This window comes from Thamnophis elegans, chromosome 13 (assembly GCF_009769535.1).
Source record: "Thamnophis elegans isolate rThaEle1 chromosome 13, rThaEle1.pri, whole genome shotgun sequence".
Lineage (NCBI taxonomy): Eukaryota > Metazoa > Chordata > Lepidosauria > Squamata > Colubridae > Thamnophis > Thamnophis elegans.
In genome coordinates this window covers 2,699,799-2,723,767 of record NC_045553.1, presented here as the reverse complement: position 1 = coordinate 2,723,767, position 23,969 = coordinate 2,699,799, and the positions used below count along the sequence as shown (strand labels likewise).

The 23,969-nt window shown below is 49.3% G+C and overlaps 1 protein-coding gene across 1 annotated transcript in view; it reads right to left on the bottom strand.

The window, feature by feature from the left end:
* DNAH10 (dynein axonemal heavy chain 10) overlaps positions 1-23,969 on the bottom strand; it is a 112,170-nt gene that overhangs the window by 16,510 nt on the left and 71,691 nt on the right. Inside the window, exons 53-67 of the mRNA XM_032229343.1 lie at positions 22,869-23,072; positions 20,508-20,588; positions 20,043-20,240; positions 18,484-18,645; positions 16,965-17,139; positions 15,868-16,049; positions 14,758-14,894; positions 14,331-14,548; positions 12,868-13,089; positions 11,662-11,809; positions 10,582-10,861; positions 9,239-9,468; positions 8,135-8,408; positions 7,662-7,766; positions 354-508 (exon numbers count right to left, since the gene is read on the bottom strand). Coding sequence (XP_032085234.1) covers positions 354-508; positions 7,662-7,766; positions 8,135-8,408; positions 9,239-9,468; positions 10,582-10,861; positions 11,662-11,809; positions 12,868-13,089; positions 14,331-14,548; positions 14,758-14,894; positions 15,868-16,049; positions 16,965-17,139; positions 18,484-18,645; positions 20,043-20,240; positions 20,508-20,588; positions 22,869-23,072 — 2,771 coding nt within the window. The remainder of the gene's footprint in view (positions 1-353; positions 509-7,661; positions 7,767-8,134; positions 8,409-9,238; positions 9,469-10,581; positions 10,862-11,661; positions 11,810-12,867; positions 13,090-14,330; positions 14,549-14,757; positions 14,895-15,867; positions 16,050-16,964; positions 17,140-18,483; positions 18,646-20,042; positions 20,241-20,507; positions 20,589-22,868; positions 23,073-23,969) is intronic.

The following is a 23,969-nucleotide window of genomic DNA, read 5'->3' as shown; positions in this document are numbered from 1 at the left end:
CTTTCGAACTGTTAGGTTGGCAGAAGCTGGGACAAGGAACAGGGAGCTCACTCCGTTAGGCGGCGCTAGGGGTTCGAACTGCTGGCCATTCTGATCGACAAGCTCAGCGTCTTACCCTTTCATACCCTATATTAAGCCAAAACCAAACAGCTCAGTGCGGCTTAGTCAACACGCAAATGTATACTCACCGCTTCTCAGTGCAATGTGTAAACCAGGTGAAAAGAGTGGATTACTTTCCAAAGGCCATTTGACATTTGCTCTCTTTGATTCAACGCAACCCTCTTGGGATGACCACTTCCCCGGCTTCCGAGGAAGAACATTCAAAGATATATACAAAGAGGAAGGCGGCTCACCGCTTTCCAATCAGGGAGTTTCTCTTCGAGGTCGTTTGGAAGAGAGCCGAATTTTTCCGGGAAGAGTTCGGCCACGCGGATGATGTCCTCCCAGCCTTGATCGGCAAGCCAGAGACACGGCTTCTTCCGGGCACTCTTCTCCAAGGAGAGATTGCCTAGAGGCAACGGGAGGTTATTTGGACCAGATCGTTCGTACGCAGAATGAACACACTGCACACCAAACCATTGATTTGTAAGGGTGGTATGGAAGTCCCAAAGGTGCTATTTTTTTCCTCAGGAGGAAACTGGTTTTTCTTTGAACTGGTTTCGCTTCTCCTCCAAGGAGCTTCTTCAGCTCTTCATGAAGAAGCAGCGGGACTTCCTGTTTTTTTCTTTTGAAGATGTTTCACTTCTCATCCAAGGAGCTTCTTCAGCTCTGACCGGATGGTGGAGGATGGAAGAATTTATACTCCTTGCAGGCAGCTGGTCATTTGCATCATTTTTAGAGGATCGTTGAGGCCACTTGGAGGTTTCCCTGTGTCTTCAGGGTCAAAGAGATGTCCAAATTGAACATCCCTCTCTCAACAGAGGGGGAGGGAGAGGACCTCATCTGTCCCCGGTCTACAACACAATCCTTTCAACAGTTCCACACCCATTTGCACCACTCAGGTGACCCTTCTGAGGACACAGATAAAACCTCCAAGTGGCCTCAACGACCCTCTCAAAGGATGCATATGACCAGCTGTCTGCAATGAGTATAAATCCTTCCATTCTCCACCATCCGGTCAGAGCTGAAGAAGCTTCTTGGACGAAAAGTGAAACGCCTTCAAACCTCCCCCCCCCCCGCAAAAAAAAAAAAACCCTCCAGTTTCCTCTTGAAAAAAAAGCCCCTTTGGGAGAATCCTGACGTGGATGGCTGAGAATCCGTGTAGCATGGAACCTTCCTTAAATTAAAAGAGAGCTGAACAATTGATCTGAGTGCTCAGGAAATCTCAAGACGGTCTTGGCCAGTGATTTATTGGAAGTTCCTTCAGCTGGTGAAGATTTAATTCTAAAAGTAGGTTAATGATTGGAAACCGCAGAGAGAACTCGCCAGAACTGCCATTTGGTGCCAACCCTGGAGGTATTTAAGAAGACACTGGAAAACCATTTGTGTGCATTCACACACGTCTCCCGCATGGACAAGGAAAGACCCCAAAATCAGCTGGCCAGCGGGAGGAGCTGAGCTGGGCTCCTGCTTGAGCAAGGGGTTGGACTAGAAGACCTCCAAGGTCCCTGTTATTCAGTGATATCTGCTTTTTTTTAAAATAATAATAATAATAAGAAAAACAGGATCTATTTTAAGGATTTAAGATTTTTTATAATGCAGCCAGGCCTTCCAAGTTGTGATTTTTTTTCTCCTGCTGGGAATCTATTTATATATATATATATATATAAAGTCACAACCCCTGGTATGCCCAAACATGGGAGGAAGATCATTACTTCCATTCTCTGTCCATCAGCTCGTCACAAGAGACCATCCAGACAGAAACCCAATATTTTTTACTGTTGCCTTTTTGTTACATTTGTTATATTTCTCCTTTATTTATTTATCAGCATAAATATAACATTTATTTATTTATTTATTTATTTACTTATTTACTTATTTATTTATTTATTTATTTATTTATTTATTTATTTATTTATTTACTTATTTATTTAGATTTACAACCCCCGGTATGCCCAAATATTTCGTATTTTTTCGTATTTATTTTTTTTTCGTATTTATTTAGCATTTATAGGCCGCCCTTTTCCCTGAGGGGACTCAGGGCGGCTTACAATAGTAAGGGAAAGGGGGTGAAAGACAAATTACAGAGAAAAAAAAATGTGAGATAACTAAAAAGTACTAAAACACAACATTCACTCAGCATTCGGGAGGGGCAATAAAATTTATCCCCAGGCCTGACGGGCTAGCCAGATCTTGAGTGCTGTACGGAAGGCCTGGACTGTGGTCAGGGTACGAATCTCCACGGGGAGATTGTTCCATAGCGTCGGAGCAGCAACTGAGAAGGCTCTCCTCCGGGTGGTCGCCAGTCGGCACTGACTGGCGGATGGAATACGGAGGAGGCCCGCTCTATGCGATCTGATGGGACGCAGGGAGGTTATTGGCAGAAGGCGGTCTCTCAGATAGTCAGATCCACTACCATGGAGCGCTTTATGGGTGGTAAGTAAGACCTTGAATTGCACCCGGAGATCCACAGGCAGCCAGCGCAGCTCGCGGAGGATAGGTGTTATGTGGGCGAACCGAGGTGCGCCCACGATCACTCGCGCGGCCGCGTTCTGTACTAGCTGAAGTCTCCGGGTGCTCTTCAAGGGCAGCCCCATGTAGAGCACATTGCAGTATTCCAGCTTAGAGATCACAAGGGCTCGAGTGACTGTCGTGAGAGCCTCCCGATTCAGGTAGGGCCGCAACTGGCGCACCAGGCGAACCTGGGCAAATGCCCCCCTGGTCACAGCTGATAGATGGTGATCAAAACTCAGCTGTGGATCCAGGAGGACTCCCAAGTTGCGGACCCTATCTGAGGGGTATAAGTTTTGTCCCCCCAGCCTGATTGATGGTACGGTGGTCAAATTATTGGGAGGAAAACACAACAGCCACTCGGTCTTGTCTGGGTTGAGCACCAGTTTGTTTGCTCTCATCCAGTCTTTAACAGCTTCCAGACCCTGGTTCATCACGTCCACCGCTTCATTGAGTTGGCACGGGGCGGACAGATACAATTGTGTATCGTCCGCATATTGGTGATACTTTATCCCGTGCCTCCGAATGATCTCGCCCAGCGGTTTCATGTATATGTTAAATAGGAGGGGGGACAAGACCGACCCCTGTGGCACCCCATTTGTTAGGGGCCTCGGGGACGATCTTTGCCCACCCACCAACACCGACTGCGACCTGTCCGAGAGGTAGGAGGAGAACCACTGCAAGACAGTGCCACCCACTCCCACCTCCCGCAGTCGTCGCAGAAGGATACCATGGTCGATGGTATCGAAAGCCGCTGAGAGGTCAAGGAGAACTAGGATGGACGCAAAGCCTCCATCCCTAGCTCTCCAGAGATCATCGGTCAATGCGACCAAAGCGGTTTCTGTGCTGTAACCTGGTCTGAAGCCGGACTGGAAGGGGTCAAGATAGTTTGCTTCCTCCAAGGTACGCTGAAGCTGGAGAGCAACCACTTTCTCAACAACCTTCCCCACAAAGGGAAGGTTGGAGACTGGACGGTAGTTATTAAGAACAGCTGGATCCAAAGACGGTTTCTTCAGGAGGGGTCTCACCACCGCTGCCTTAAGCTCGGTGGGGAAGTGCCCCTCCCGAAGAGATGCAACAACAACCGCTTGGATCCAGCCTCATGTCACCTCACTGCTGTTGGCAACCAGCCAGGAGGGACACGGGTCCAGTATGCAGGTGGAGGCACTCACAGCTCGCATAGCCTTGTCCACATCCCCAGAGGCAACTTCCTGAAACTCAACCCAGAGATGGTTTGCCAAGTTTTCTCCTTGTGTCTCAGCTGGCTCTGCAAGAGTGGAGTCCAGGTCCGCTCGAAACCGGGCAACTTTGTCCGCCAAGAACTGAACATACTCCTCAGCCTTACCCTGTAAGGGGTCCCCCGTCTCCCTCCTATTTAGGAGGGAGCGGGTTATCCTAAACAGGGCGGCTGGGAGGGACTCGGCGGACGCTACCAAGGAGGCAATGTGTGTTCTTTTTGCCGATCTTAAAGCTCGAGTATACTCCTTGGTGCATGCTGTTACACGTGCCCGGTTCAATTCGGACCTGTCTGATCTCCACAAGTGCTCTAGGCGTCTCCTCCGGCGCTTTATCTCCCGGAGCTCCTCGGTGAACCAAGGAAGCCTCCGGGGGCCGCTGACCCGGAGGGGCCGTAGTGGCGCAATCCGGTTTAGAGACCCTGAAGCTGCCGAGTGCCAGGCAGCGACAAGGGTCTCCACCGAACTGTGGGCGAGAGTATCTGGAATAACCCCAAGCTCCGTCTGGAACCTAACAGGGTCCATCAGTCGCTTGGGGCGGAACCATCTGGTCGGTTCCTCCTCCCTACGGTGGGGGTTTGGCCTCCGGAAGTCTAGCCTCAGTAGGCAGTGGTCTGACCACGACAGGGGTATGATCTCATTACCCCTCAGACCAAGGTCATAACTCCACTGCTCCGAGAGGAATACGAGGTCGAGCGTGTGACCCGCTGAGTGGGTTGGGCCTCGAATTACCTGAGTCAAGCCCATGGCTGTCATGGAAGCCATGAACTCCTGCGCTCCATCAGAGCGTTCACCGAGCGAAGGCAGGTTGAAATCCCCCAGCACCATAAGTCTAGGGAACTCAACCGCCAGCTCGGCTACTGACTCGAGAAGAGAGGAGAGGGCTGTTGCAACGCAGTTGGGAGGCAGGTACGTAAGCAACAAACCCACTTGACCCTTGAGGTCCAGCTTCACCAGTAGGGACTCACACCCGACAAGCTCCGGAGCAGGGATCCTACGAGGTACTAAAGACTCCCGGGCTACTATAGCCACACCGCCACCCCTTCCCTGGGCCCTCGGCTGATGCAGCACCTGAAATCCATCTGGGCACATCTCTACGAGGGGGACTCCTCCCTCCGTGCCCAGCCATGTTTCAGTAATACATGCCAGGTCTGCGCCCTCATCAATTATCAAGTCCCGGATGAGGGGGGCCTTATGAACCACAGACCTGGCATTTAGCGACAGCAGCCTGAGACCAGGGTCCTGATCACTCGCGCCATCTGACCTTGGAGTGGGACTCCCAGGGCCGGAAGGAGGGATCTCTATAACACAGCGAGCCCTCCTTCCCCGATGATGGCCTGCCCTAAAGTCCCCGCCATATCTGCCTCTCCCTGTTATGACCGCAATGCTCCGACCCTCTCCCGTGGATATAGCCCCCCCAACCACCCCAATGGCCCCCATATGACCCGCCAGGTCCTCCGAATCATTCATACTCAAACTCTCACACAAGCAGTCCTCACTAATAGAATTAAAACACAAATACAGCTAAATAAATTAAAAGTGAGATCATTCATACAACCAGACAATCCCATGCACTCAACATACCAGTTAAAATTAGAAAATAATAGGGTTGCGCAGGTCCAAGATAGTATTAGTTCGTAGTAGTCCAACGTAATAATCCACCCTCTCCTGAGGGGGGGGGTCACACCCTAATGGGGGGCTCCACTCTTCTCCTTCTTCTATGCCCCAAAGAAAAGTCCACAGCTGGAAGGTCAAAGTTCGATAGTATACAAGGCAATCGTGTGTAATAAAGGGAAGGCAAAAATGCCTGATGTTTATAAGCAAGGATTGTTCAGTCTTATTCCCTTTAAAGTCCCGAAGAAAGTCAGCGGACCACATAGGAGAAAATCTATTTCCTAGGGTTATATAATGTCCATAGTCCGGTGGGCCAAGATCTGAAGCTGGCCCCAGCTGCTCAGGATGGAGGGGAGGAAAGCGATGGTTTTCTTGATACCCAAACCTTGTCCCTACTGCTGCCATCATCTGTTGTTCCCAATATTCCTAATAAACAGTAACAAAGGAATAATGATTGAGGCAGCTGCGATGGTAAATGGGCCAAGGCTGGGGGAGAGGGAGGGGCGTCCAGACCTTCTTCCTCCTCAGATCGAAACGTCCTATTCAGGGCTCCGTCTTCCGTCCTCCGTTCAGTCCCCTAGCCAACAAGCAAGCGGCCCAGGGACCCCAGGAGTGGACAGGCAGCTGGCAGCAGAGTCAGCAGGATAGGACGGGAGGGGGATGTCCGAGGGGGGGGGGCTACGAGATGGTAAACGCAGCCAATCACCCCAACCACCCCAACCACAACTCCCAATGGTCTTCAGCAAGTTAATCCTCACCGATGGAATGCTGAGCCTTGTGAAAAACCCGGGACCAAATCCTTCCAGGGGGCTCCGTTGGTAGTCCGAATGGACTCCGGAGGCTCTAGATATCTTTAGTCTTTAGCACTGGCTTCTAAGGGACAAGAAGCCAGGCAGCCATCCGAGTCCCGCGTATGCACAAACAGCAGCAACCCTCTTAGTAATTAAAACCAAAGTTTAACAAAAAGAAAAACTCATCCCAGATGGAAAGAGGGGGGGTAAATACCCCCTTCAGCAGCTGGGCCCAGACGTTCTCAAGGGGCCTCAGCAACCGGAGAGTTAATCAGGCTTCCTCCCAAACCAACATCAGCAGGCAAGGGGCACAGCGGCGATCGCAGCCGCGGCAGTCAGATAGTAAATGCAAGGGGAGGTCGGATTTCACAGACCAGCTGGGCTGCGGTGTTGGGCGGCTCAGCGGAATCCACGGCGTCTTTCGGAGGTGGCAGCCTTGGGGAGTAAAAACTCAGCAGTCCACTGCCTCCCCCAGGACCGGGAGATGTTCACACTACTTCAATTCCCTCGGCTCGCCTCCAAAGCTCAATTCCTTCTCTCTGCGGGGGTTTTGCCAGCGGGAGGTCGGGTTTCACGGACCAGCTGGGCCGCGGTGTTAGGCGGCGTCGGCGGAATCCACGACGCCGGCGTCTTTCGGAGGTGGCAGCCTTGGAGAGTGAAATTCAGCAGTCCACTGCCACCCCCAGGACCAGGAGAAGTTCACGCTGCCTCAGCTCCCTCGGCTCGCCTCCAAAGCTCAATTCCTTCTCTCTACGGGGTTTTTTCCTCTGTACGGAGCCAGAGCGAAGAACTCGGCAGACATCTTCCTCACGCATGCGCTCAGAAAATATGGGAGGAAGATCACACTTCCATTCTCTGTCCTTCGGCTCGTCACAAGAGACCATCCAGACAGAAACCCAATATTTTTTCCTGTTGCCTTTTTGTTACATTTGTTGTATTTGTGCTGATAAATAAATAAAGGGAGACTAGTATAGATCTATTTCAAGCTATTGAGCTCTCATCAGCTAGACATACCCTTACTGGGATTCGAACCTGTGCTGTAAGATGCAATACATCTTACAGCTTTAAATAGCTTTAAATAGCTTTAAATAAATAATAAACAGCTTTAAATAAATATGAATATATATATATATATATATATATATATATATATATATATATATATATATATATATACATACATACATACATACATACATACATACATACATACATACATACATACATACATGTCTACAGGATTGAACAATGGGGAGTATATAAATTGGAACTATAAATAAAGCCGGCAGGCCTGCTTTGAAGGGTAATAAAACCTGGAAGCCCAAATCGCTGCGTAAACAAAGGCACCACCAGCACCAGGCTCAGGGCTGGAAGTAGGTTTGCTCTGGAAGATGGAAAAATACTCTGGTACCTTTCAGAAAGAAATCCAGCTCTTCCTGGGGAACCCTGTGATCGGCCTGTTCAATCTTGATGGTCATGTTGAAGGAGAAAAGGAGTTTGTGCTTCTCAAACAAGCCTGGGGATGAAAGCATCACGGCCTCCGTTAGCAGAGAGAATCCCTGGTTTTCTTGCTTGTTTTCAGGCCGTTTTCGCACCGTTTTCCAGGCCAAAAGCTGCCTGAAAATGGCCCGGGAAACGTCCTAAAACCAACCTGGAAAACGGCCTGTGTTTTGGGCCCGTTTTCAGGCTGTTTTCTGGCACCCGCGAAGACCAGCTGGCCGGCATTCGCATGTGAGCTGTAAACCAGAAGAGCAGCTCGCTATTTGTGGCTCTAAGATGAAACGCAACAGGTTCGACACGGCCATCCACGTGGCACGTACCCCCTCTCAAAACCTTCCACGTGGCCTCGACCACCGATGGGCGGGGGGGTTTACCCCGACTCACCCGTGCAGCCGTAGTTGTAAATATTAAAAGTCAACGTGTCCATGATGTTGCGCAACCTCTTGGCAAGGATGGTGTCGGGCATAGATTTCCGGAGCGAGAGACCGAAGACATCCAGGAAGGCGGACAAGGAGTATTGGTACATGGTGTTGACCAGGGCCATTTCGGACAGCACGAAAAACAAAATGGCGCCTCTCTTGGCCGCAGGGCGGTAGCCATCTCGCAGTTTGTCGATGTCGATGGCTGTTTTCTCGGCCAGCTTGAGTTTGTCAGAGACCTAAAAGGAAACGTCTTCCTTTTAGAGGCAGGAGTTGCCATGTTGGATACTTAAGTGTACCAAAGGAGGTGAGCACTTGATGTTCTGACCGAGGCTTCCCAAGAGCACGAAGGAAACTCCTTCTCCCGACAAAAAATCCCTTTTATTAGTTGACTGTGAATTCTGCTCATTTGCCTCCAGCAAAGTCTTTCAAGGGAGGATTTACAGTCACAGACCTCATCTGTCTTGGAGAGCTGCCAGGCCAATCTCTGCAGAACTTGGCCAGGAGTCTCGGAGAGTCACGAGCCAATTAAGCGAACTAATGGTCTCCTGCAAACTCCACTCCCCTGTCGCTCCTCTTTTATTCCCTCTGGGAGGGGCCATTCACCGTCCACCTGTTGCCTTACTCCCAAGTCGACCCCTGTTCTTTAGCTGTTCGTCTGGCCACTCTGCGCAGGCGCACACTGGGAACAGGCTCCAGCTGTTCTTCTTCCTCAATTATGTCTGACTCCAAAGGCAGCTGATAACTGTCGGACGTCCCTGGCCTCCTCTCTGCCTCTGACACAGAGCCCTCATCAGAGCCTTCCCCAGACTCCAGGACTGGCCCAGGTTCCTCCCCAACCCTCCTCACTGTCCGAGACTCCTTGCCAAGTGTTGCAGATCTCAGCCTGGCAGCTCTCCAAGCCAGATAAGGTCTGTGACCGTAAATCCTCCCTTGAAAGACTTTGCTGGATGTGAATGAGCAGAATTCACAGTCAATGAATAAAAGGGCTTTTTGTTGCAACCAGGAGTTTGCTTCAGGCTCTCGGGAAGCCTCGGTCAGAACACTATAAGCCAGGGCGGTGGTCTACCTCATTAGCTTTGGCCTTTGTCTCCTCCAGGGTGTGGACCAGCTCCACGTTGTCCAGCATGTTCCCCGTGGAGGTAGCCAGTTCACGGAGAAGGGAGTCTTCCAGGTCCTTCAGCAAGTTTTTGTTCTCACTGGTTTCTTGGATGAGATGTTCCCGTTGCTCTTCCAGTTCACGTCTTTCGAAGCCCACAATCACACTAAGCAGCTGGTCCTCCAACCCCTTCAAGGTCACTGGGGAAAGAGGAGTCGAGGAGCTGAGGAAACAGGGGACGGCTCTGCATTTCCACCTGCTTCCTGCAGTCTGAAATTTGGCCATGTCCATTACTGTAATTGGTGTTGCATTCTTTCATTGATGCTGTGGTTGATCGTCTCAGGAGGAGGAGGAGGAGGAGGAGGAGCAGAAAAAGGGGAAGGAGGAGGAGCAGCAGCAGCAAGAAAGGAAGAAAGAGAGGAGATGGAGGAGAAAGAGGAGGAGGAGACAGGAAGAGGAGAAAGGAGGAGGAAAGGAAGGAGAGGAAGAAGAGGAGGAGGAGAAAGAGAAGGAGGAGAAGGAGATGAAGAGGAGGAAGAGGAGAAAGAGAAGGAGGAAAGGAAGGAGATGAGGAGGAGAAAGAGAAGGAGGCAACAAAGAGGAGGAAGAGAAGGAGGAGAAAGAGGAGAAGGAGACAGGAAGAAGAGAAAGAAGGAGGAAGAGGAAAAAGAGGAAGAAGAGGAGGGGAAAGAGAAGGAGAAGAAAGAGATGAAGAGGAGAAAGAGAAGGAGGAAAAGAAGAGGAGGAGAAAGAGAAGTAGGAGACAGGAGGAAGAGAAGGAGGAGGAGATGAAGAGGAGGAAGAGGAAAGGAATGAAAGGAGGAAGGAGAGGAGGAGGAAGAGAAAGAGAAGAAGAGGAGGAAGAGGAGAAAGAAAGAGGAAAGGAACGGGAGAAAGAATAGGAGAAAGAGAAGGAGGAGACAGGAGGAAGAGGAGGAGGAGGAGACGAAGAGGAGGAAGAGGAGGAAGAGGAAAGGAATGAGAGGGGGAAGGAGAGGGGGAGGAAGAGAAAGAGAAGATGAAAAGGAGGAAGAGGAGAAAGAGAAGGAAGGAGAGGAAGAAGAGGAGGAGAAAGAGAAGGAGAAGAAGGAGAGGAAGAGGAAGAAGAGGAGAAAGAAAGAGGAAAAGGAGGAGGAAGAGAAGGAGGAGGAGATGAAGAGGAGGAAGAGGAAAGGAATGAGAGGAGGAAGGAGAGGAGGAGGAAGAGAAAGAGATGAAAAGGAGGAAGAGGAGGAAGAGAAGGAAGGAGCGGAGGAAGAAGAGGAGGAGGGAGAGGTGGTCAATCTGCCAGGGAGACTGCCAGCCTGGCTCACCTGTGTAGTTGATGACCATGGCTTTGCCAAACACGGATGGTGAATATTTAGGGTTAGCCAGCTTGGTGTTCAGGTAGAGCTTGAAGTTGGGGTCGTAGTCCACCTCCTTGTCCCCGAGAATAATGAACATCCGTCCCTGGCTGGTTTTGATGTTTTTTTCCAAGACGTTATCAATGACCGGGTCAATGTATTCATCCACATCGTGGAACAAGAAAGGGTTCCCGTACTTGATGGCCATTTCCAGCTGCTTGAGGAAATCCGGGTCGTTGAAGGAAGCCATCTGAGAACAGGGGGGGGGGGGGGGCAACGTCCCAAAGTCAAATCTGCCCCAAGGACGGTTGGAGCTGCTGCACTCATCCCTCTCGTTCCCAAGGCCCTACCCTGACCTCATCTACGGGGAGTCCCCTCATTAGCCCATCAGGCAAGATGGAATGAAAACTGAATCCTTCGCCGCCGGGGGTGAAATTCAGCTGGTTCTGACAGGTTCTGGAGAACCGGTAGAGGAAATTTTGACTGGTTCGGAGAACCGATAGCAGAAATTTTGAGTAGTTCGGAGAACCAGTAGCGGAAATTTTGAATAGTTCAGAGAACCGGTAGCGGAAATTTTGAGTAGTTCAGAGAACCGGTAGCGGAAATTTTGACTGGTACAGAGAACCGGTAGTGGAAATTTTGAGTAGTTCGGAGAACCAGTAGCGGAAATTTTGACTGGTTCAGAGAACCGGTAGCGGAAATTTTGAGTAGTTCGGAGAACCGGTAGCAGAAATTTTGAGTAGTTCGGAGAACCGGTAGCGGAAATTTTGAGTAGTTCAGAGAACCGGTAGCGGAAATTTTGAGTAGTTCAGAGAACCAGTAGCGGAAATTTTGAGTAGTTCAGAGAACCGGTAGTGGAAATTTTGAGTAGTTTGGAGAACCAGCAAATGTCACCTCCGGCTGGCCCCAGAGTCAGGTGAGAATGGGGATCTTGCAGTATCCTTCCCCTGCCATGCCCACCAAGCCACACCCACAGAACCGGTAGCAAAAAAGTTGAATGTCCCCACTGTTCACCGCCCCTTCTACTCCTTGGCCGGAGCTTCTCCTCACCCTGAGGTTGTTTTTCTCTTCTTTCCTCTTGATCCAATTTAAGGCTTGCTGCTGGGGGTCAATGCAGAGCGGGAAGCGGCTGGCTCGGGTGGTCAAGATCCCGTTATGAACAGAGAGCTCGTCTGGGGGCAGACCCTGAGAGCCCCACCTGGAGGGGAAACAAGTTTGGGGGGCAGAGAGAAAGAGATTTCAGTACGGCAAAAGAGCCCCCCCTCTCCACTTTATTCTTCTTCCAGAGGCTTCTGATGCAAAAGCCAGTTTGGTCTGGTGGTGAAGGCCTAAGGCTAGAAAGCAGGAGACGGTGAGTTCTAGTCCTGCCTTAGCCATGAATGTTGCTTGGGTGACCTTGGGACAATCGCCACGAAAAGATGAGTTCTAGTCCCACCTTAGGCATGAAAGCCGGCTGGGTGACTTTGGGCCAATCACCAGGAGACAGTGAGTTCTAGTTCCACCTTAGGCATGAAAGCCAGCTGGGTGACTTGGGGCCAATCACGAGGAGACGGTGAGTTCTAGTCCTGCCTTAGCCATGAAAGCCGGCTGGGTGACTTGGGGCCGATCACCAGGAGACGGTGAGTTCTAGTTCTGCCTTAGCCATGAAAGCCAGGTGGGTGACTTTGGGCCAATCACCAGGTGACGGTGAGTTCTAGTTCCACCTTAGGCATGAAAGCCAGCTGGGTGACTTTGGGCCAATCACCAGGAGACGGTGAGTTCTAGTCCTGCCTTAGCCATGAAAGACAGCTGGGTGACTTTGGGCCAATCACCAGGAGACGGTGAGTTCTAGTCCTGCCTTAGCCATGAAAGCCGGCTGAGTGACTTTGGGCCAATCACCAGGAGACGGTGAGTTCTAGTCCCGCCTTAGCCATGAAAGCCGGCTGGGTGACTTTGGGCCGATCACCAGGAGACGGTGAGTTCTAGTCCTGCCTTAGCCATGAAAGCCGGCTGGGTGACTTGGGGCCGATCACCAGGAGACGGTGAGTTCTAGTTCTGCCTTAGCCATGAAAGCCAGGTGGGTGACTTTGGGCCAATCACCAGGAGACAGTGAGTTCTAGTCCCACCTTAGCCATGAAACCTGGCTGGGTGACTTTGGGCCAATCACCAGGAGACGGTGAGTTCTAGTCCTGCCTTACCCATGAACAGCCCATGACGAAACGGAATCAAGCCAGAACATTCCAAATCACATTCCCAAAAAAACCAACCAGGACGTACCGACTTATCTCAACTTCGTCGGTCAAGAGGTTTTCCAAACGGAAGGGCTGGCTCAGTGGGATCTCCCTGGACAGGATGTCTGCCTGCCAGACTTCCTTAATCATCTCGGCTCTGAATTCCCAGGTGAAGGCTCCTTCGTAGCTCAGGAAGGCCGCGCAGAGCAGACAATCTCCCAGAAGCTTCACCTGCTTCTTCTTGAGTTCCTCCAGGTCGTTCTGCCACCTGGTGGAAGCGAAAGGAAGCCCAGTGTCAGGTTTCCCCCAAATGCCCTAATTGATTCATGAGCCTCGGACCAAACTTCAAAGGAAAACTAGCCGTTTATTAGGAGCATTTATGTTTGGCAAGATCTTTTCGTAGTCAGACTTAAGCTTCGTTTGAACTTTACCCGTTCCTTCCCTCCCCTCGGTATGTCATAAATCACATTCCCCCAATGAGTTGCACCCCTCCCAAGCCTGCTGCGGTATTTTGAGCCAAAAGTATGCGTTGAATGTGCTCCCTGTTCCTTCTCTCATTGTGACAACTTTGGGAGTTGACAGGCAGATACCATTGGCGGCGAGCCGTTGGTTAGGAGACGGTTCTCGGAAGGGCTTGAGCTGAAAGTTGGGAGGTTCTCCATGGCCACCCAAGGAAGAGGGATGGAAGTAGCAGTAGAAAGATGGTCCAGGAAGTGGACAAAGGAATCTACTGCTTGAAGAACAGGGGACTGGCCAAAATGAGGATGTCCTCTAAGAATTGACTTGAAATGTGTTGTGGCCCACTGGCGGCCGGCAGAGCTGGCAGCAGAGTCAGACAGTGAGGAGGTTGGGGGGGAACATGGGCCAGTCCTGGGGGTTGAGGGAAGCTCAGACGAGGGCTCCGCGTCAGAGCCAGAGAGGGAGCTAGACAGGAGGGAGGCAGAGGAACAGCTGGAGCCTGTTCCCAGAGTGCGCATGTGCAGGGCTGCCAGAAGACAAGAACAGCGAGGAAAGCAGGGTCGACTTGGGAGTTAAAGCCACAGTTGGACGGTGAATGGCCCCTCCCATAGGAAACAACAGAGGAGCGAATGGGGAGGGGGCTTTTGCAGGAAACAATTCGTCCCTTCGGTCGTTTCAAGAGCGGAAAGTTCAGTTTGTGACTATAAGAGACTCTGTGCCAAGTTTTGCCTTGCCCTGCTAGTTTGGAAACTCGTTATCTGGCAGCTCTCCAAGCGAGATAAGGTTCGTGTGGATAAACATTCCTCGGAAAGGCTGTTTGCTGAAGCTTGCTGACTGTGAATGAAAGGAATTCACAGTCGTGTACATAAAAGGGGTTTTGTCGGGACCAAGCTTCATGCTTGTTAAGGAAGCCTGGGTCAGAACCAAAGTCATCTCTGAAGTTCCTGCTTAAAAACCCCTGGAGCTAAAACCTTTATCTCCCCCTCTTCAACTTCCTAGATCTCTCCATCCTCCCCGTAACACGAGCCAGGTAAACGGGGCACCCCTTGCCTGATATTTTCCGATCCCAAGCCGGAGATCAGCTTGTCCGCTGCAATCAGCCGGCGTTCCATGATCTCCGCTTCCTCCTGGAGCTGCTGCTTTTCCCTGATGGCTGCCTCGTACTTATCTCCCAGGGCTTTCAGCTCGTTCTGGATGGCCGTCAGCTCTGCCTGGATCTTCTCCAGTTCCCGTTTGCTCAAGAAGAAGTTCCGTTCCAGCCTGGCCACCTACGAAGGGGGAGAAGGAGGAGAAAACTCAGCAGGGGCCAAGGCTGGAGACCTTCAAGATGTGAAGCGCATCTAGAAATCAGCGGAAGGTGGTGGATACCTTGGTTGCGCCACCACCACCACCCAGCTGAAGCCTCCAGCGAGAGTTTTCAGAGAAGAACCGGCTGGATCTTCCTCTTCCTCCTCTCCATCTTTTCTTTCTATCCTACCTTTTCTCTCTTGGGTTTGACGTCTTTGGCCACATCACAGTAACTCATGACGGCGTCCACAAACTTCAGCATCCCCAAGCCAGCTCGGCTGACCACTTCCATTTCCTCAAAGGTTGTGTTTAACGTCTTCAGCAAACCTTATGGGAAGAAAGGATCTCTCATTAGTGACCAGGCCACCTATGGGTAGTCCTCGGCATATAACAGTTCATTTAGTGGCCATTCAAAGTTACAACAGCGCTGAAAAAAGTTGGACTTTGAATAAGTAGGGCAGGAAGAGAATTGATGCCTTTGAACTTTGGGTAATCCTCATGAGAAGACCGTCAACAGCCAAGAAACTAATGGATCGCCCAAAAAGTCAACCCAATTCTCCTACTATGGACATAAGATGTGGAGACCTAGCTCTTTGAAGAAGGTTCTAATGCTGGGAAAGATGGAAGGAAGAGAAGAGGTGGTCAGCAGGAAGATGGATGGACTCATGGTGGTGGTGGTAAGCCATTGGAAGACTTGAAGGTTAGGGACAAATTGTAATTGGAGAACCTCTGTGTGGGTTACTAGGAATTGACAGCAGCTTGGTGGCATATCATCCATCCACCCACCCGTCCATCCATCCACCCACCCGTCCAACCATCCATCAATCCTCCCACGCATATAAGCTGAGAGCATCTGCACCAAAGACAAATTCCTTGTATGTCCAATCACACTTGGCCAATAAAGAACTCTATTCCATTCCATTCCATTCCATTCTCCTTCCTTCTTTCCTTATCTGTTCTGTTCCATTCCATTCCTTTTTTTCTACTGTATTCTATCCATCCGCACGTACACCCTCCCACCCACGCAACCACCCACATATCAATCCATCTACCCACCCACCTATCCATCCATCCACCTACCCACCCACCCACGCACCCATCCACGTATCCATCCATCCATCCATCCACCCACGTATCCATCCATCCAGCCAGCCATCCACCTACCCACCCACTCACTCATCCATCCACCCACCCATGTATCCATCCATCCATCCATCCACCCACCCACGCACCCACCCATCCAAGGACACCCTGGGTCATTGGGCTCCCTTCCAAGGGGGTGTAACCGGAGGCCATTTACCTCGGACGGATTTCACTTGGGCCTGTGAGATCGAATCAAAGTCAATCTCCATCAGGGAGCGCAAGAAGTTGGCCTCTGACATCATCCCTTTGGCCGTCTTCCAGTTGAGCTCCTTGTAGCCACGCATGATGAGGATACATTCGCAGACCGTCTGCACCTGCTTGGGGGGCTTTGCGAAGGACCTAAGGAGAGGAGATGGAAACGGAGAGTCCAAAGGAAACCCCGCGTTGTCTCGAAAACTCGTCCGTTTTCTGAGTTGCGTCGCCTTGGCGTTCGAAGCTAGAGAACATCCCCGAGACTAGAGCAGATGTTTGTGGAGATTCCCAGCCATCCAGGCCAAGTTTGTCCCAAAGGTGCTTTTTTCAAGAGCGCAACTGGACTTTTTTCCCCCCTTGGAAACATTTCGCTTCTCATCCAAGAAGCTTCTTCCGTTCTAAAAGAATTGTGGGGAACTCGGGATTCTTCAGTTACAACTGAAGGAACTTCTCAGTATAGAAGTGAAATGTTTTCAAAGGAAAAAAAATCAAGAAAGTCCACTTGGCTTTTTTGGGGGAAAAACCAACAACCATGGGACAGAGTAGGGGGAGAAGAGAGAAGTTGTAAAAGAGAAGGAATACAAAAAGGCTCTCGGGACTTTAACAGGAGAATATCTGAGCCAAATTGAGAATTAAGGTAAAAGTAAAGGCTCCCCTCACCCATATGTGTGCTAGTCGTTCCCGATTCTAGGGGGCGGTGCTCATCTCCGTTTCAAAGCCGAAGAGCCAGCGCTGTCCGAAGGCACCTCCGTGGTCATGTGGCCGGCATGACTCAACGCTGAAGGCGCATGGAACGCTGTTCCCTTCCCACCAAAGGTGGTTCCTATTTTTCTACTTGCATTTTTCACGTGTTTTCGAACTGCTAGGTTGGCAGAAGCTGGGGCGAGTAACAGGAGCTCACTCCGTTACATGGTGCTAGGGATTTGAACGCCCAAACTGCCGGCCTTTCTGATCGACAAGCTCAGGGTCTTTAGCCCCCGAGCCACCGCGGAACAGCACAAATGTTTTCAGGAGAAACCTGATCATTCTCAGGGGCACCATAACTGGACAGTTCTCACCAACCTGATCTCCGTCACATCGGATTTATCCAGCTTCTGCAGCTCCAGCTTGGCGGCCTCTAAGATAGGCATGGCTTCTGCCAGGGCCGTCTCGGCTTCCCGCTTCTCCACCGCGATGACTTTGTTCTGCTCTTCGATCTCCATGGCTTTCTCGACGGCCAGTTTTTTCTTCTCCTCGGCTAAGGAGAGGAAGCAATGGCAGAATGAGCTCCTGGCAAAGAGTTTGGAGGTGGCTAGGATGCTGGTTAACACACAAAAAAAATGTTTTTTTAGGACCAGGAGCAAAGGCAACAAGGGACAGGATGATCACTGGTGGAGAGATCCATCCTTGAAATTTGAAATTGGGGGAGCGTGAAAAGTCTAATCAAAGTTCAAGACAGCAGAGAAGGAAAATCGAGAAATAACTGTGGAATCATGCCCGTGAAATATCCTTGCTTCAGAGTTTTTATGGCATTCTCTTTTCCTAGAGAATGGGTCCCTAATGCGGGTGGGGGGGGAGTCAAATGAAGAGATGACCGGGAAACACACAACACCACCCCCACTCACCCCCGGACTGCTGCAACCAGTAGCAGAGCCAACGAGGCCATGGGAGGAGATCGCAATGGATTTTATAGTAGAGTGGGGGGAATGCAGTGATTTGGACTGTAATAGACCTGTTCTCCAAACAGGTGCACTTCATGCCCTGCAGCTAACGACCCTCAGATTACCAGCTGGTCAAATTGCTCCCGAAGCACATCTACCGCCTGCATGGAGTACCTTGAAGAATTATCTCAGACAAAAGGGTCCAGTTCATGGCTAAGTTCTGGAGGGAGTTCCCACGGTACATTGAGTCATCCCAGGGCCTTAGTTCGGCTTTTCACCCGAGCACCAATGGGGCGGCAGAGAGATCGAACGCCACAGTAGAGCAGTACCTGAGGTGCTACGTGAACTATCAGCAGTCCAATTGGGCAGAGCTCCTGCCTTTTGCTGAGGTCGCATACAATAATGCCGTTCACAGTAGCACGGGACTCGTGCCGTTCAAAGTAGAGAGCAGCATGGATTTCATCCCAATGCCTGAGTATCCAAGAGATCCCAACTCATAACTGAGATAACATCATTACTGCTAAAATGGAGTGGGGTTTAAGGAGAGGAGGAGGACTGTGGGGTCACTTGATGCTCTCTGAGCTCGGTTGTTTTCTTTCAGATGTTTCATCACCCAACTAGTTAACGTCATCAGTGCTAGAAGTAAATGAGATTTACTCTTATATACCTACAAACCCAGTCCCTTCCAGCACTGATGACATTATCTACTTGGGCAATGAAACAATAATGAAACAGGAAGGCCTGAAGGAATGTTGTCCATGGGGTCGCGATGGGTCGGACACGACATCACAACTAACAACAACAATTGGAAACACATTTTCCCCAAGGCTACTGCAAATCCCCCCCACCTACTTTTGAGTGCGCTCGTTTCACAGACTCTCAAAGAAAACAACAGTTTAGTAAAATCCACATTTCGGGCAAGGCAGGGGTGGTAAACTTGCCGATGGCCGTATTGGTGGCGATCTCTTGAAGGAGAGCTTCGCAGGCGGCCGATTTCTCCGCCAACACAATCTTCTGCTCGGCCAGCTTCAGGTTGAGCTCGTCCAGCTGAATTGTGGCTTCTTTCAGTTTATCCAAGCCGCCTTCCAGGCGCTTGCATTGAGCTGGGAAGGACAGAGAAGTCAAGAATCAGGGCTGTCTTAACGCAGGGACCTGATGGGCACTCGCCTGTGGGCCCCATAAGCATAGGGGCCCTGTACTAATCTGTGTGTGTGAACCCTTCAAGGCACCTTGTATTGTATAAATACAGCAACTGCGTGGCTTACTGAGTATTAGTGTGTTTTTCCAGCCTCGTGTATTACTCAAATGATTATTGTGTTGATCAGTTTAGCTTTTTAATGTTTAAACACCGAGTGCCAATAAAATAAATATGTTTATAATTTGTATATAATTTTTGCATTTTTATTCCTGTGAGTAGTTGTAGGGGCCCCAGTACACTGCTTTGCCCGAGGCCCATAATGCAGTTAGGACTGTTGTGACCTTCTCAAAAAGCAGGAGGCAGATTCCTGGTCCCGACAAAACCCCTTTTGTTAAAGGAATGAGAATTCCTCTCATTCACATACAGCCAAGGCCTGGCAAACAGTCTTTCAAAGGAGTATTTATGACCCCAGACCTTACCTAGCTTGGAAAGCTGCCATGTCCATATTTTCCCAATGAGATTCTGTACAAGGAAAGACCAGGCACAGAGTCTCTGAGATTCACGGACAGATCTTCACACTCCTGAAATGAATCTAACAACCAAACAAACAAATTGTTTCCTGCAAAACCCCACTCCCCTTTCACTCCTTTTTTATTTTCTCTGGGAGGGGCCATTCACCATCCATCTATGGCCTTACTCCCAAGTCAACCCTTGTTCTTTAGCTGTTCCCTTCGTCTGGCAACTCTGCGCATGCACACATTGGGAACAGGCTCCAACTGTTCTTCTGCCTCACTAATGTCTGACTCTGAAGGCAGCTGATAACTAGCTTATGGCTCTGGACCCCTCTCTGCCTCCGACACAGAGTCCTCATCAGAGCCTTCCCCAGACTCCAGGACTGGCCCAAGTTCTTCCCCAACCTCCTCACTGTCCGAATCTGCTGGCTGCTGGAGGGCCACAACAAAGATGGACCTGAGAACAGCCAACGTCGCGACGATACATCGTGCGGACTTGACAGTCTGAGTCCACCAATGACACTTTTGCCCCTGTACGGTCCGGCAGGACCTAAACCATCCCGAAGAGACGGTGACTAGGAAGACAAAACCTTACTGGTCACAGGGACACCGCAAAGTCCCTGATCGACCCAAGGAAAGCGCTTCCAACTGGTGGCAAACAGGCAGCCCCCAGGTTGACAAAGTCGGCGACGACTCCGGAAGGAAAAGAAGTGAAAGCGTTCCATCTGGTGAGCGGCTGGCTCTGCTGCTAATACACTACACAAACACTGCCCAACCCTTTTCCCACCTTCACTCGATTAACCGATACGGGTATTCACAAAGTGGGCCCTTCGAAAGCAACTCTCCTTACCCAAAATGAAATGATTCTTGTCCTCCAGCAGCTTGGTGTAAGTGTTGATGAAATCCAGGTAATTCTTGGGCGTGACGTAATTGCTCCTCCTGAGCTTCTGCAGGAATTTCTTGCTGTAGACGCCGACCGAACCGTGGACCATGACGATGTGGGCGATCAGCTCCTCGGTGTGCTCCGAGGGGATGAGCGGGTTGTTCCCTGGGCGAAGAAATGGGGAGGAATCAAACCCCCCCTATGCTGGCTGGGGAATTCTGGGAGTTGAAGTCTAGCCATGGTTGAGAAATACTTGTTGTAAGAAGGGGGGACAACAGCCAGTAAGGAGATACGCGAGAAGAAATCTTGCAGGGCAGGAGATCTGTCTCTGCCTTAAAGCACCTCGTGTGTGTGTGTGTGTTTGTTTGTGTGTGTGAGAGAGAGAGAGAGACAGACAGACAGACAGACAGTTAGTTCAAAGTTCTTTCTTACCCAAAAAGAACTTTGCAACGGCATACAGAGCTTGAGGAGGCCAGGGCAGGAACCAATCGATGCCGGTGTTGTTGACGAGGCCTTTAAAGGAAAGGATTAGTCTTACTTTCAACATATCCTAGTTCTCATTTAACTGAAATTGTTTTAATGTCCCTTTTGCCTAGAATAATCCATGGTTAAAAAACACAACCACCTAATGGCATTTCATTAATTATTACAGAGTCATCCAACAGCCTTAAAAACTTTATAACAAGAACTTTGATATTTGATATGAGTGTAAGTAATGACTCTGGAAGAGATGCACGAAAGATAATTGTAACCAACTGACACACTTTCTACAAGATGTAATGTAAGATGATTATTTTTGTGTGTGTTGTTTGTTTAGTAAAAATAAAATAAAATTTGTTTTTTTTTTTAAAAAAAGGAAAGGATGATAAGTCGAATCAAGAAACCAAAAAACGGAATCTTCCCTGAGGGGGTCCTTGGTGCTCTCTGTTTCCTTACCAGACCTGATGATGTTATCTAGTTGGGTCATGAAATAACCAAGCTCAGAGTCATTGTCCTCCTCCTCCTCCTCCCCTCTCCATAAACCCTCACCCCCTTCTAGCACGGATGATGTTCCCTAGTTGGGCCATGAAACGCCTGCAAGGAAAAAACACCAAGCTCAGAGAGTGGACTAAGGAACTTAGTTGTCCCCCTCTTTTCTCCTCCTCTCCAAAAGCTTTACTCCCTTCTAGCACTGATGATGTTATTTAACTGGGTCATGAAATGTCTGAAAGAAAACAAGCTCAGAGAGAACCCTGGACCCCCTCATATCGACCGTGAGCTGCAAATCTTCTCCTTTATTGCTAATCATCTCTCCCTGCTCACGTCCGCGCTTATAGGCCATCAGCTCTTTTGCCCCCCAATAGCCTGCGGGGTCATTTCAATATTATTGGAATTAATATTATCAGAATTAATAATTATAGAATTATTATTATTATGTTAATCTTTGGTGAGATTCACAGCCTTTGGGGCAGGTTGGTATCTCAACAGCTCGAGTCCTAACCAAGGACCTAGGAACTGTTAAGGTAACGTCGGAGGATATAAGCTGTTCCAAGTAGGGTGGTTTTTTGTAGAATCAGAATATTCAAGTCTGATAAATTTAAATTTTCCAAATAGCGAGGGAGCCCTTTGGGTATTGCTCCAAGGGCTCCAATTACAATCGGAACAACACATGATTTCTTTTTCCACAGTCGCTCAATTTCAATTTGCAAGTCCCGGTACTTTGTGATTTTTTTTGTTGCTGTTTATCTTCAATTCGTGCATCTCCAGGTATTGCAATGTCAATGAACCAAACTTCTTTCTCTTCAACTATTGTTATGTCAGGTGCGTTGTGGGCCAAGTGCCTGTCAGTCTGGATTCTGAAGAGTCCCACAAGATCTTGACTTTCTCATTCTCTAAAACCTTCTCAACCTGATGTTCCCAGTGGTTTTTTGCTGTACTCAAATCCAAACTTTCGGCACAATTTCCAGTGAATGATCTTAGCAACGCGGTCGTGGCGTTGTAGGTAGTCAGTTGGTGAAATTTTGCTGCACCCACTGATCAAGTGGTCGACTGTCTCGTCTTTCTCATTACAGAGGCGACATTTGCTGTTGGTGGTAACATACTGAATTTTTGCCTTCATGTAGTTTGTGGCTAAGGCTTGTTCTTGAGCTGACAAAATAAAGCCTTCTGTTTCTTTTTTCAGTGATTATTGTTACTGTTGTTGTTGTTGTTGTTGTTGTTGTTATTATTATTATTATTATTATTATTATGCTGAGGTGGCACAGTGGTTAGAGTGCAGTACTGCAGGCTACTTCAGCTAACTGCTAGCTGCAGTTCAACAGCTCAAATCTTTTACCAGCTCAAGGTTGACTCAGCCTTCCATCCTTCTGAGGTCAGTAAAATGAGGACCCAGATTGTTGGGGGGCAAGAGGCTGTCTCTGTAAACCGCTTAGAGAGGGCTGTAAAGCACTGTAAAGCAGCATACAAGTCTATTGCTATTGCTTTGCTCTTCCTTTTCTCCTTCCTTCCTTCCTTCCTTCCTTCCTTCCTTCCTGCCTGCCTGCCTGCCTGCCTGCCTGCCTGCCTGCCTGCGAATGGTTAGAATGCAGCACTGCAGGCTAACTCTGCCAACTGCTGGCAATTCGATCCTGACAAGCTCAAGGTTTGACTCAGCCTTCCATCCTTCCAAGGTGGGTAAAATGAGGAGACCCAGATTGTTGGGGGCAAGAGGCTGACTCTGTAAAACCGCTTAGGGAGGGCTGTAAAAGCAACATGAAGCAGTATATACGTCTAAGTGCTACTGCTATTGGGAAGGACTGCCCATCTGAGGGTTACCTGGAAAATTTCGGCAGCGAGTTCTCAGGGTCTCCCCCACAGGGGACATCCCGAGGACAATGTGGAGGTTGTTGGCGCTCTTGTTGACAAAGTACTGCCAGACGCTCTCTTTGGCTGGCGCGATGCCCGTTTTCATGGCTTCCTGGGTGATTTGACTGAGGATGTTGTCCCGCTCGTCATCCGCGTACAAGGCTGGGACGATGCCTGTGGCGCACCAGGGGGAACAAGAAGGGAAGGTGAGAGACTGGAAGTGGGGACGTTGCCACAGCCGGAGCCGAGGTGGACCTTGAAGAAGAGGAAGCATGGCAGTTGCATGGTGTCCTACAGCTAGTTCAAGGGAGTAAGTTACTGTTTTCCGGAGGTCCCAGAAGCTCCCGGGATGAGAAGCGAAATACTTGCAATGAAAAACAAAACAAAACAAGAAAGTACAATTGCCTTTGGAAAAGCTCCTTTGGGACAACCATGTCCTGGATGATGGAGAATTTCCACAGAAAAAATGGATTTTCTGGAGGTTTGAGTGGGTGAGGAACTGGCCCTGTTGATTGTCAAATGTCTTCCCTCTTTTTTTTTTTTTTACAACTTTCTCTCCAGCCAGAGATTGAGAACAGAAGACAGGACAAAAAAGTAAACATTTCACCCAAGGAACATTTACAGGGAGAAATTACTATCTATCTATCTATCTATCTATCTATCTATCTATCTATCTATCTATCTATCTATCTATCTATCTATCATCTATCTATATCTATCTATATCTATCTATCAATCATCTATCAATCATCTATCTATCGATCATCTATCGATCTACCTACCTACCTACCTACCTACCTACCGTATCTATCTACCATATCTATGCATCTATCTATGCATCTATCTATGCATCTATGTATGTATGTATGTATGTCTGTATGTATGTATCTATCTATCTATCTATCTATCTATGGATCTATCTATCTATCTATCTATCTATCTATCTATCTATCTATCTATCTATCTATCTATATCTATGGATCTATCTATCTATCTATCTATCTATCTATCTATGGATCTATCTATCTATCTATCTATCTATCTATCTATCTATTTATCTATCTATCTATG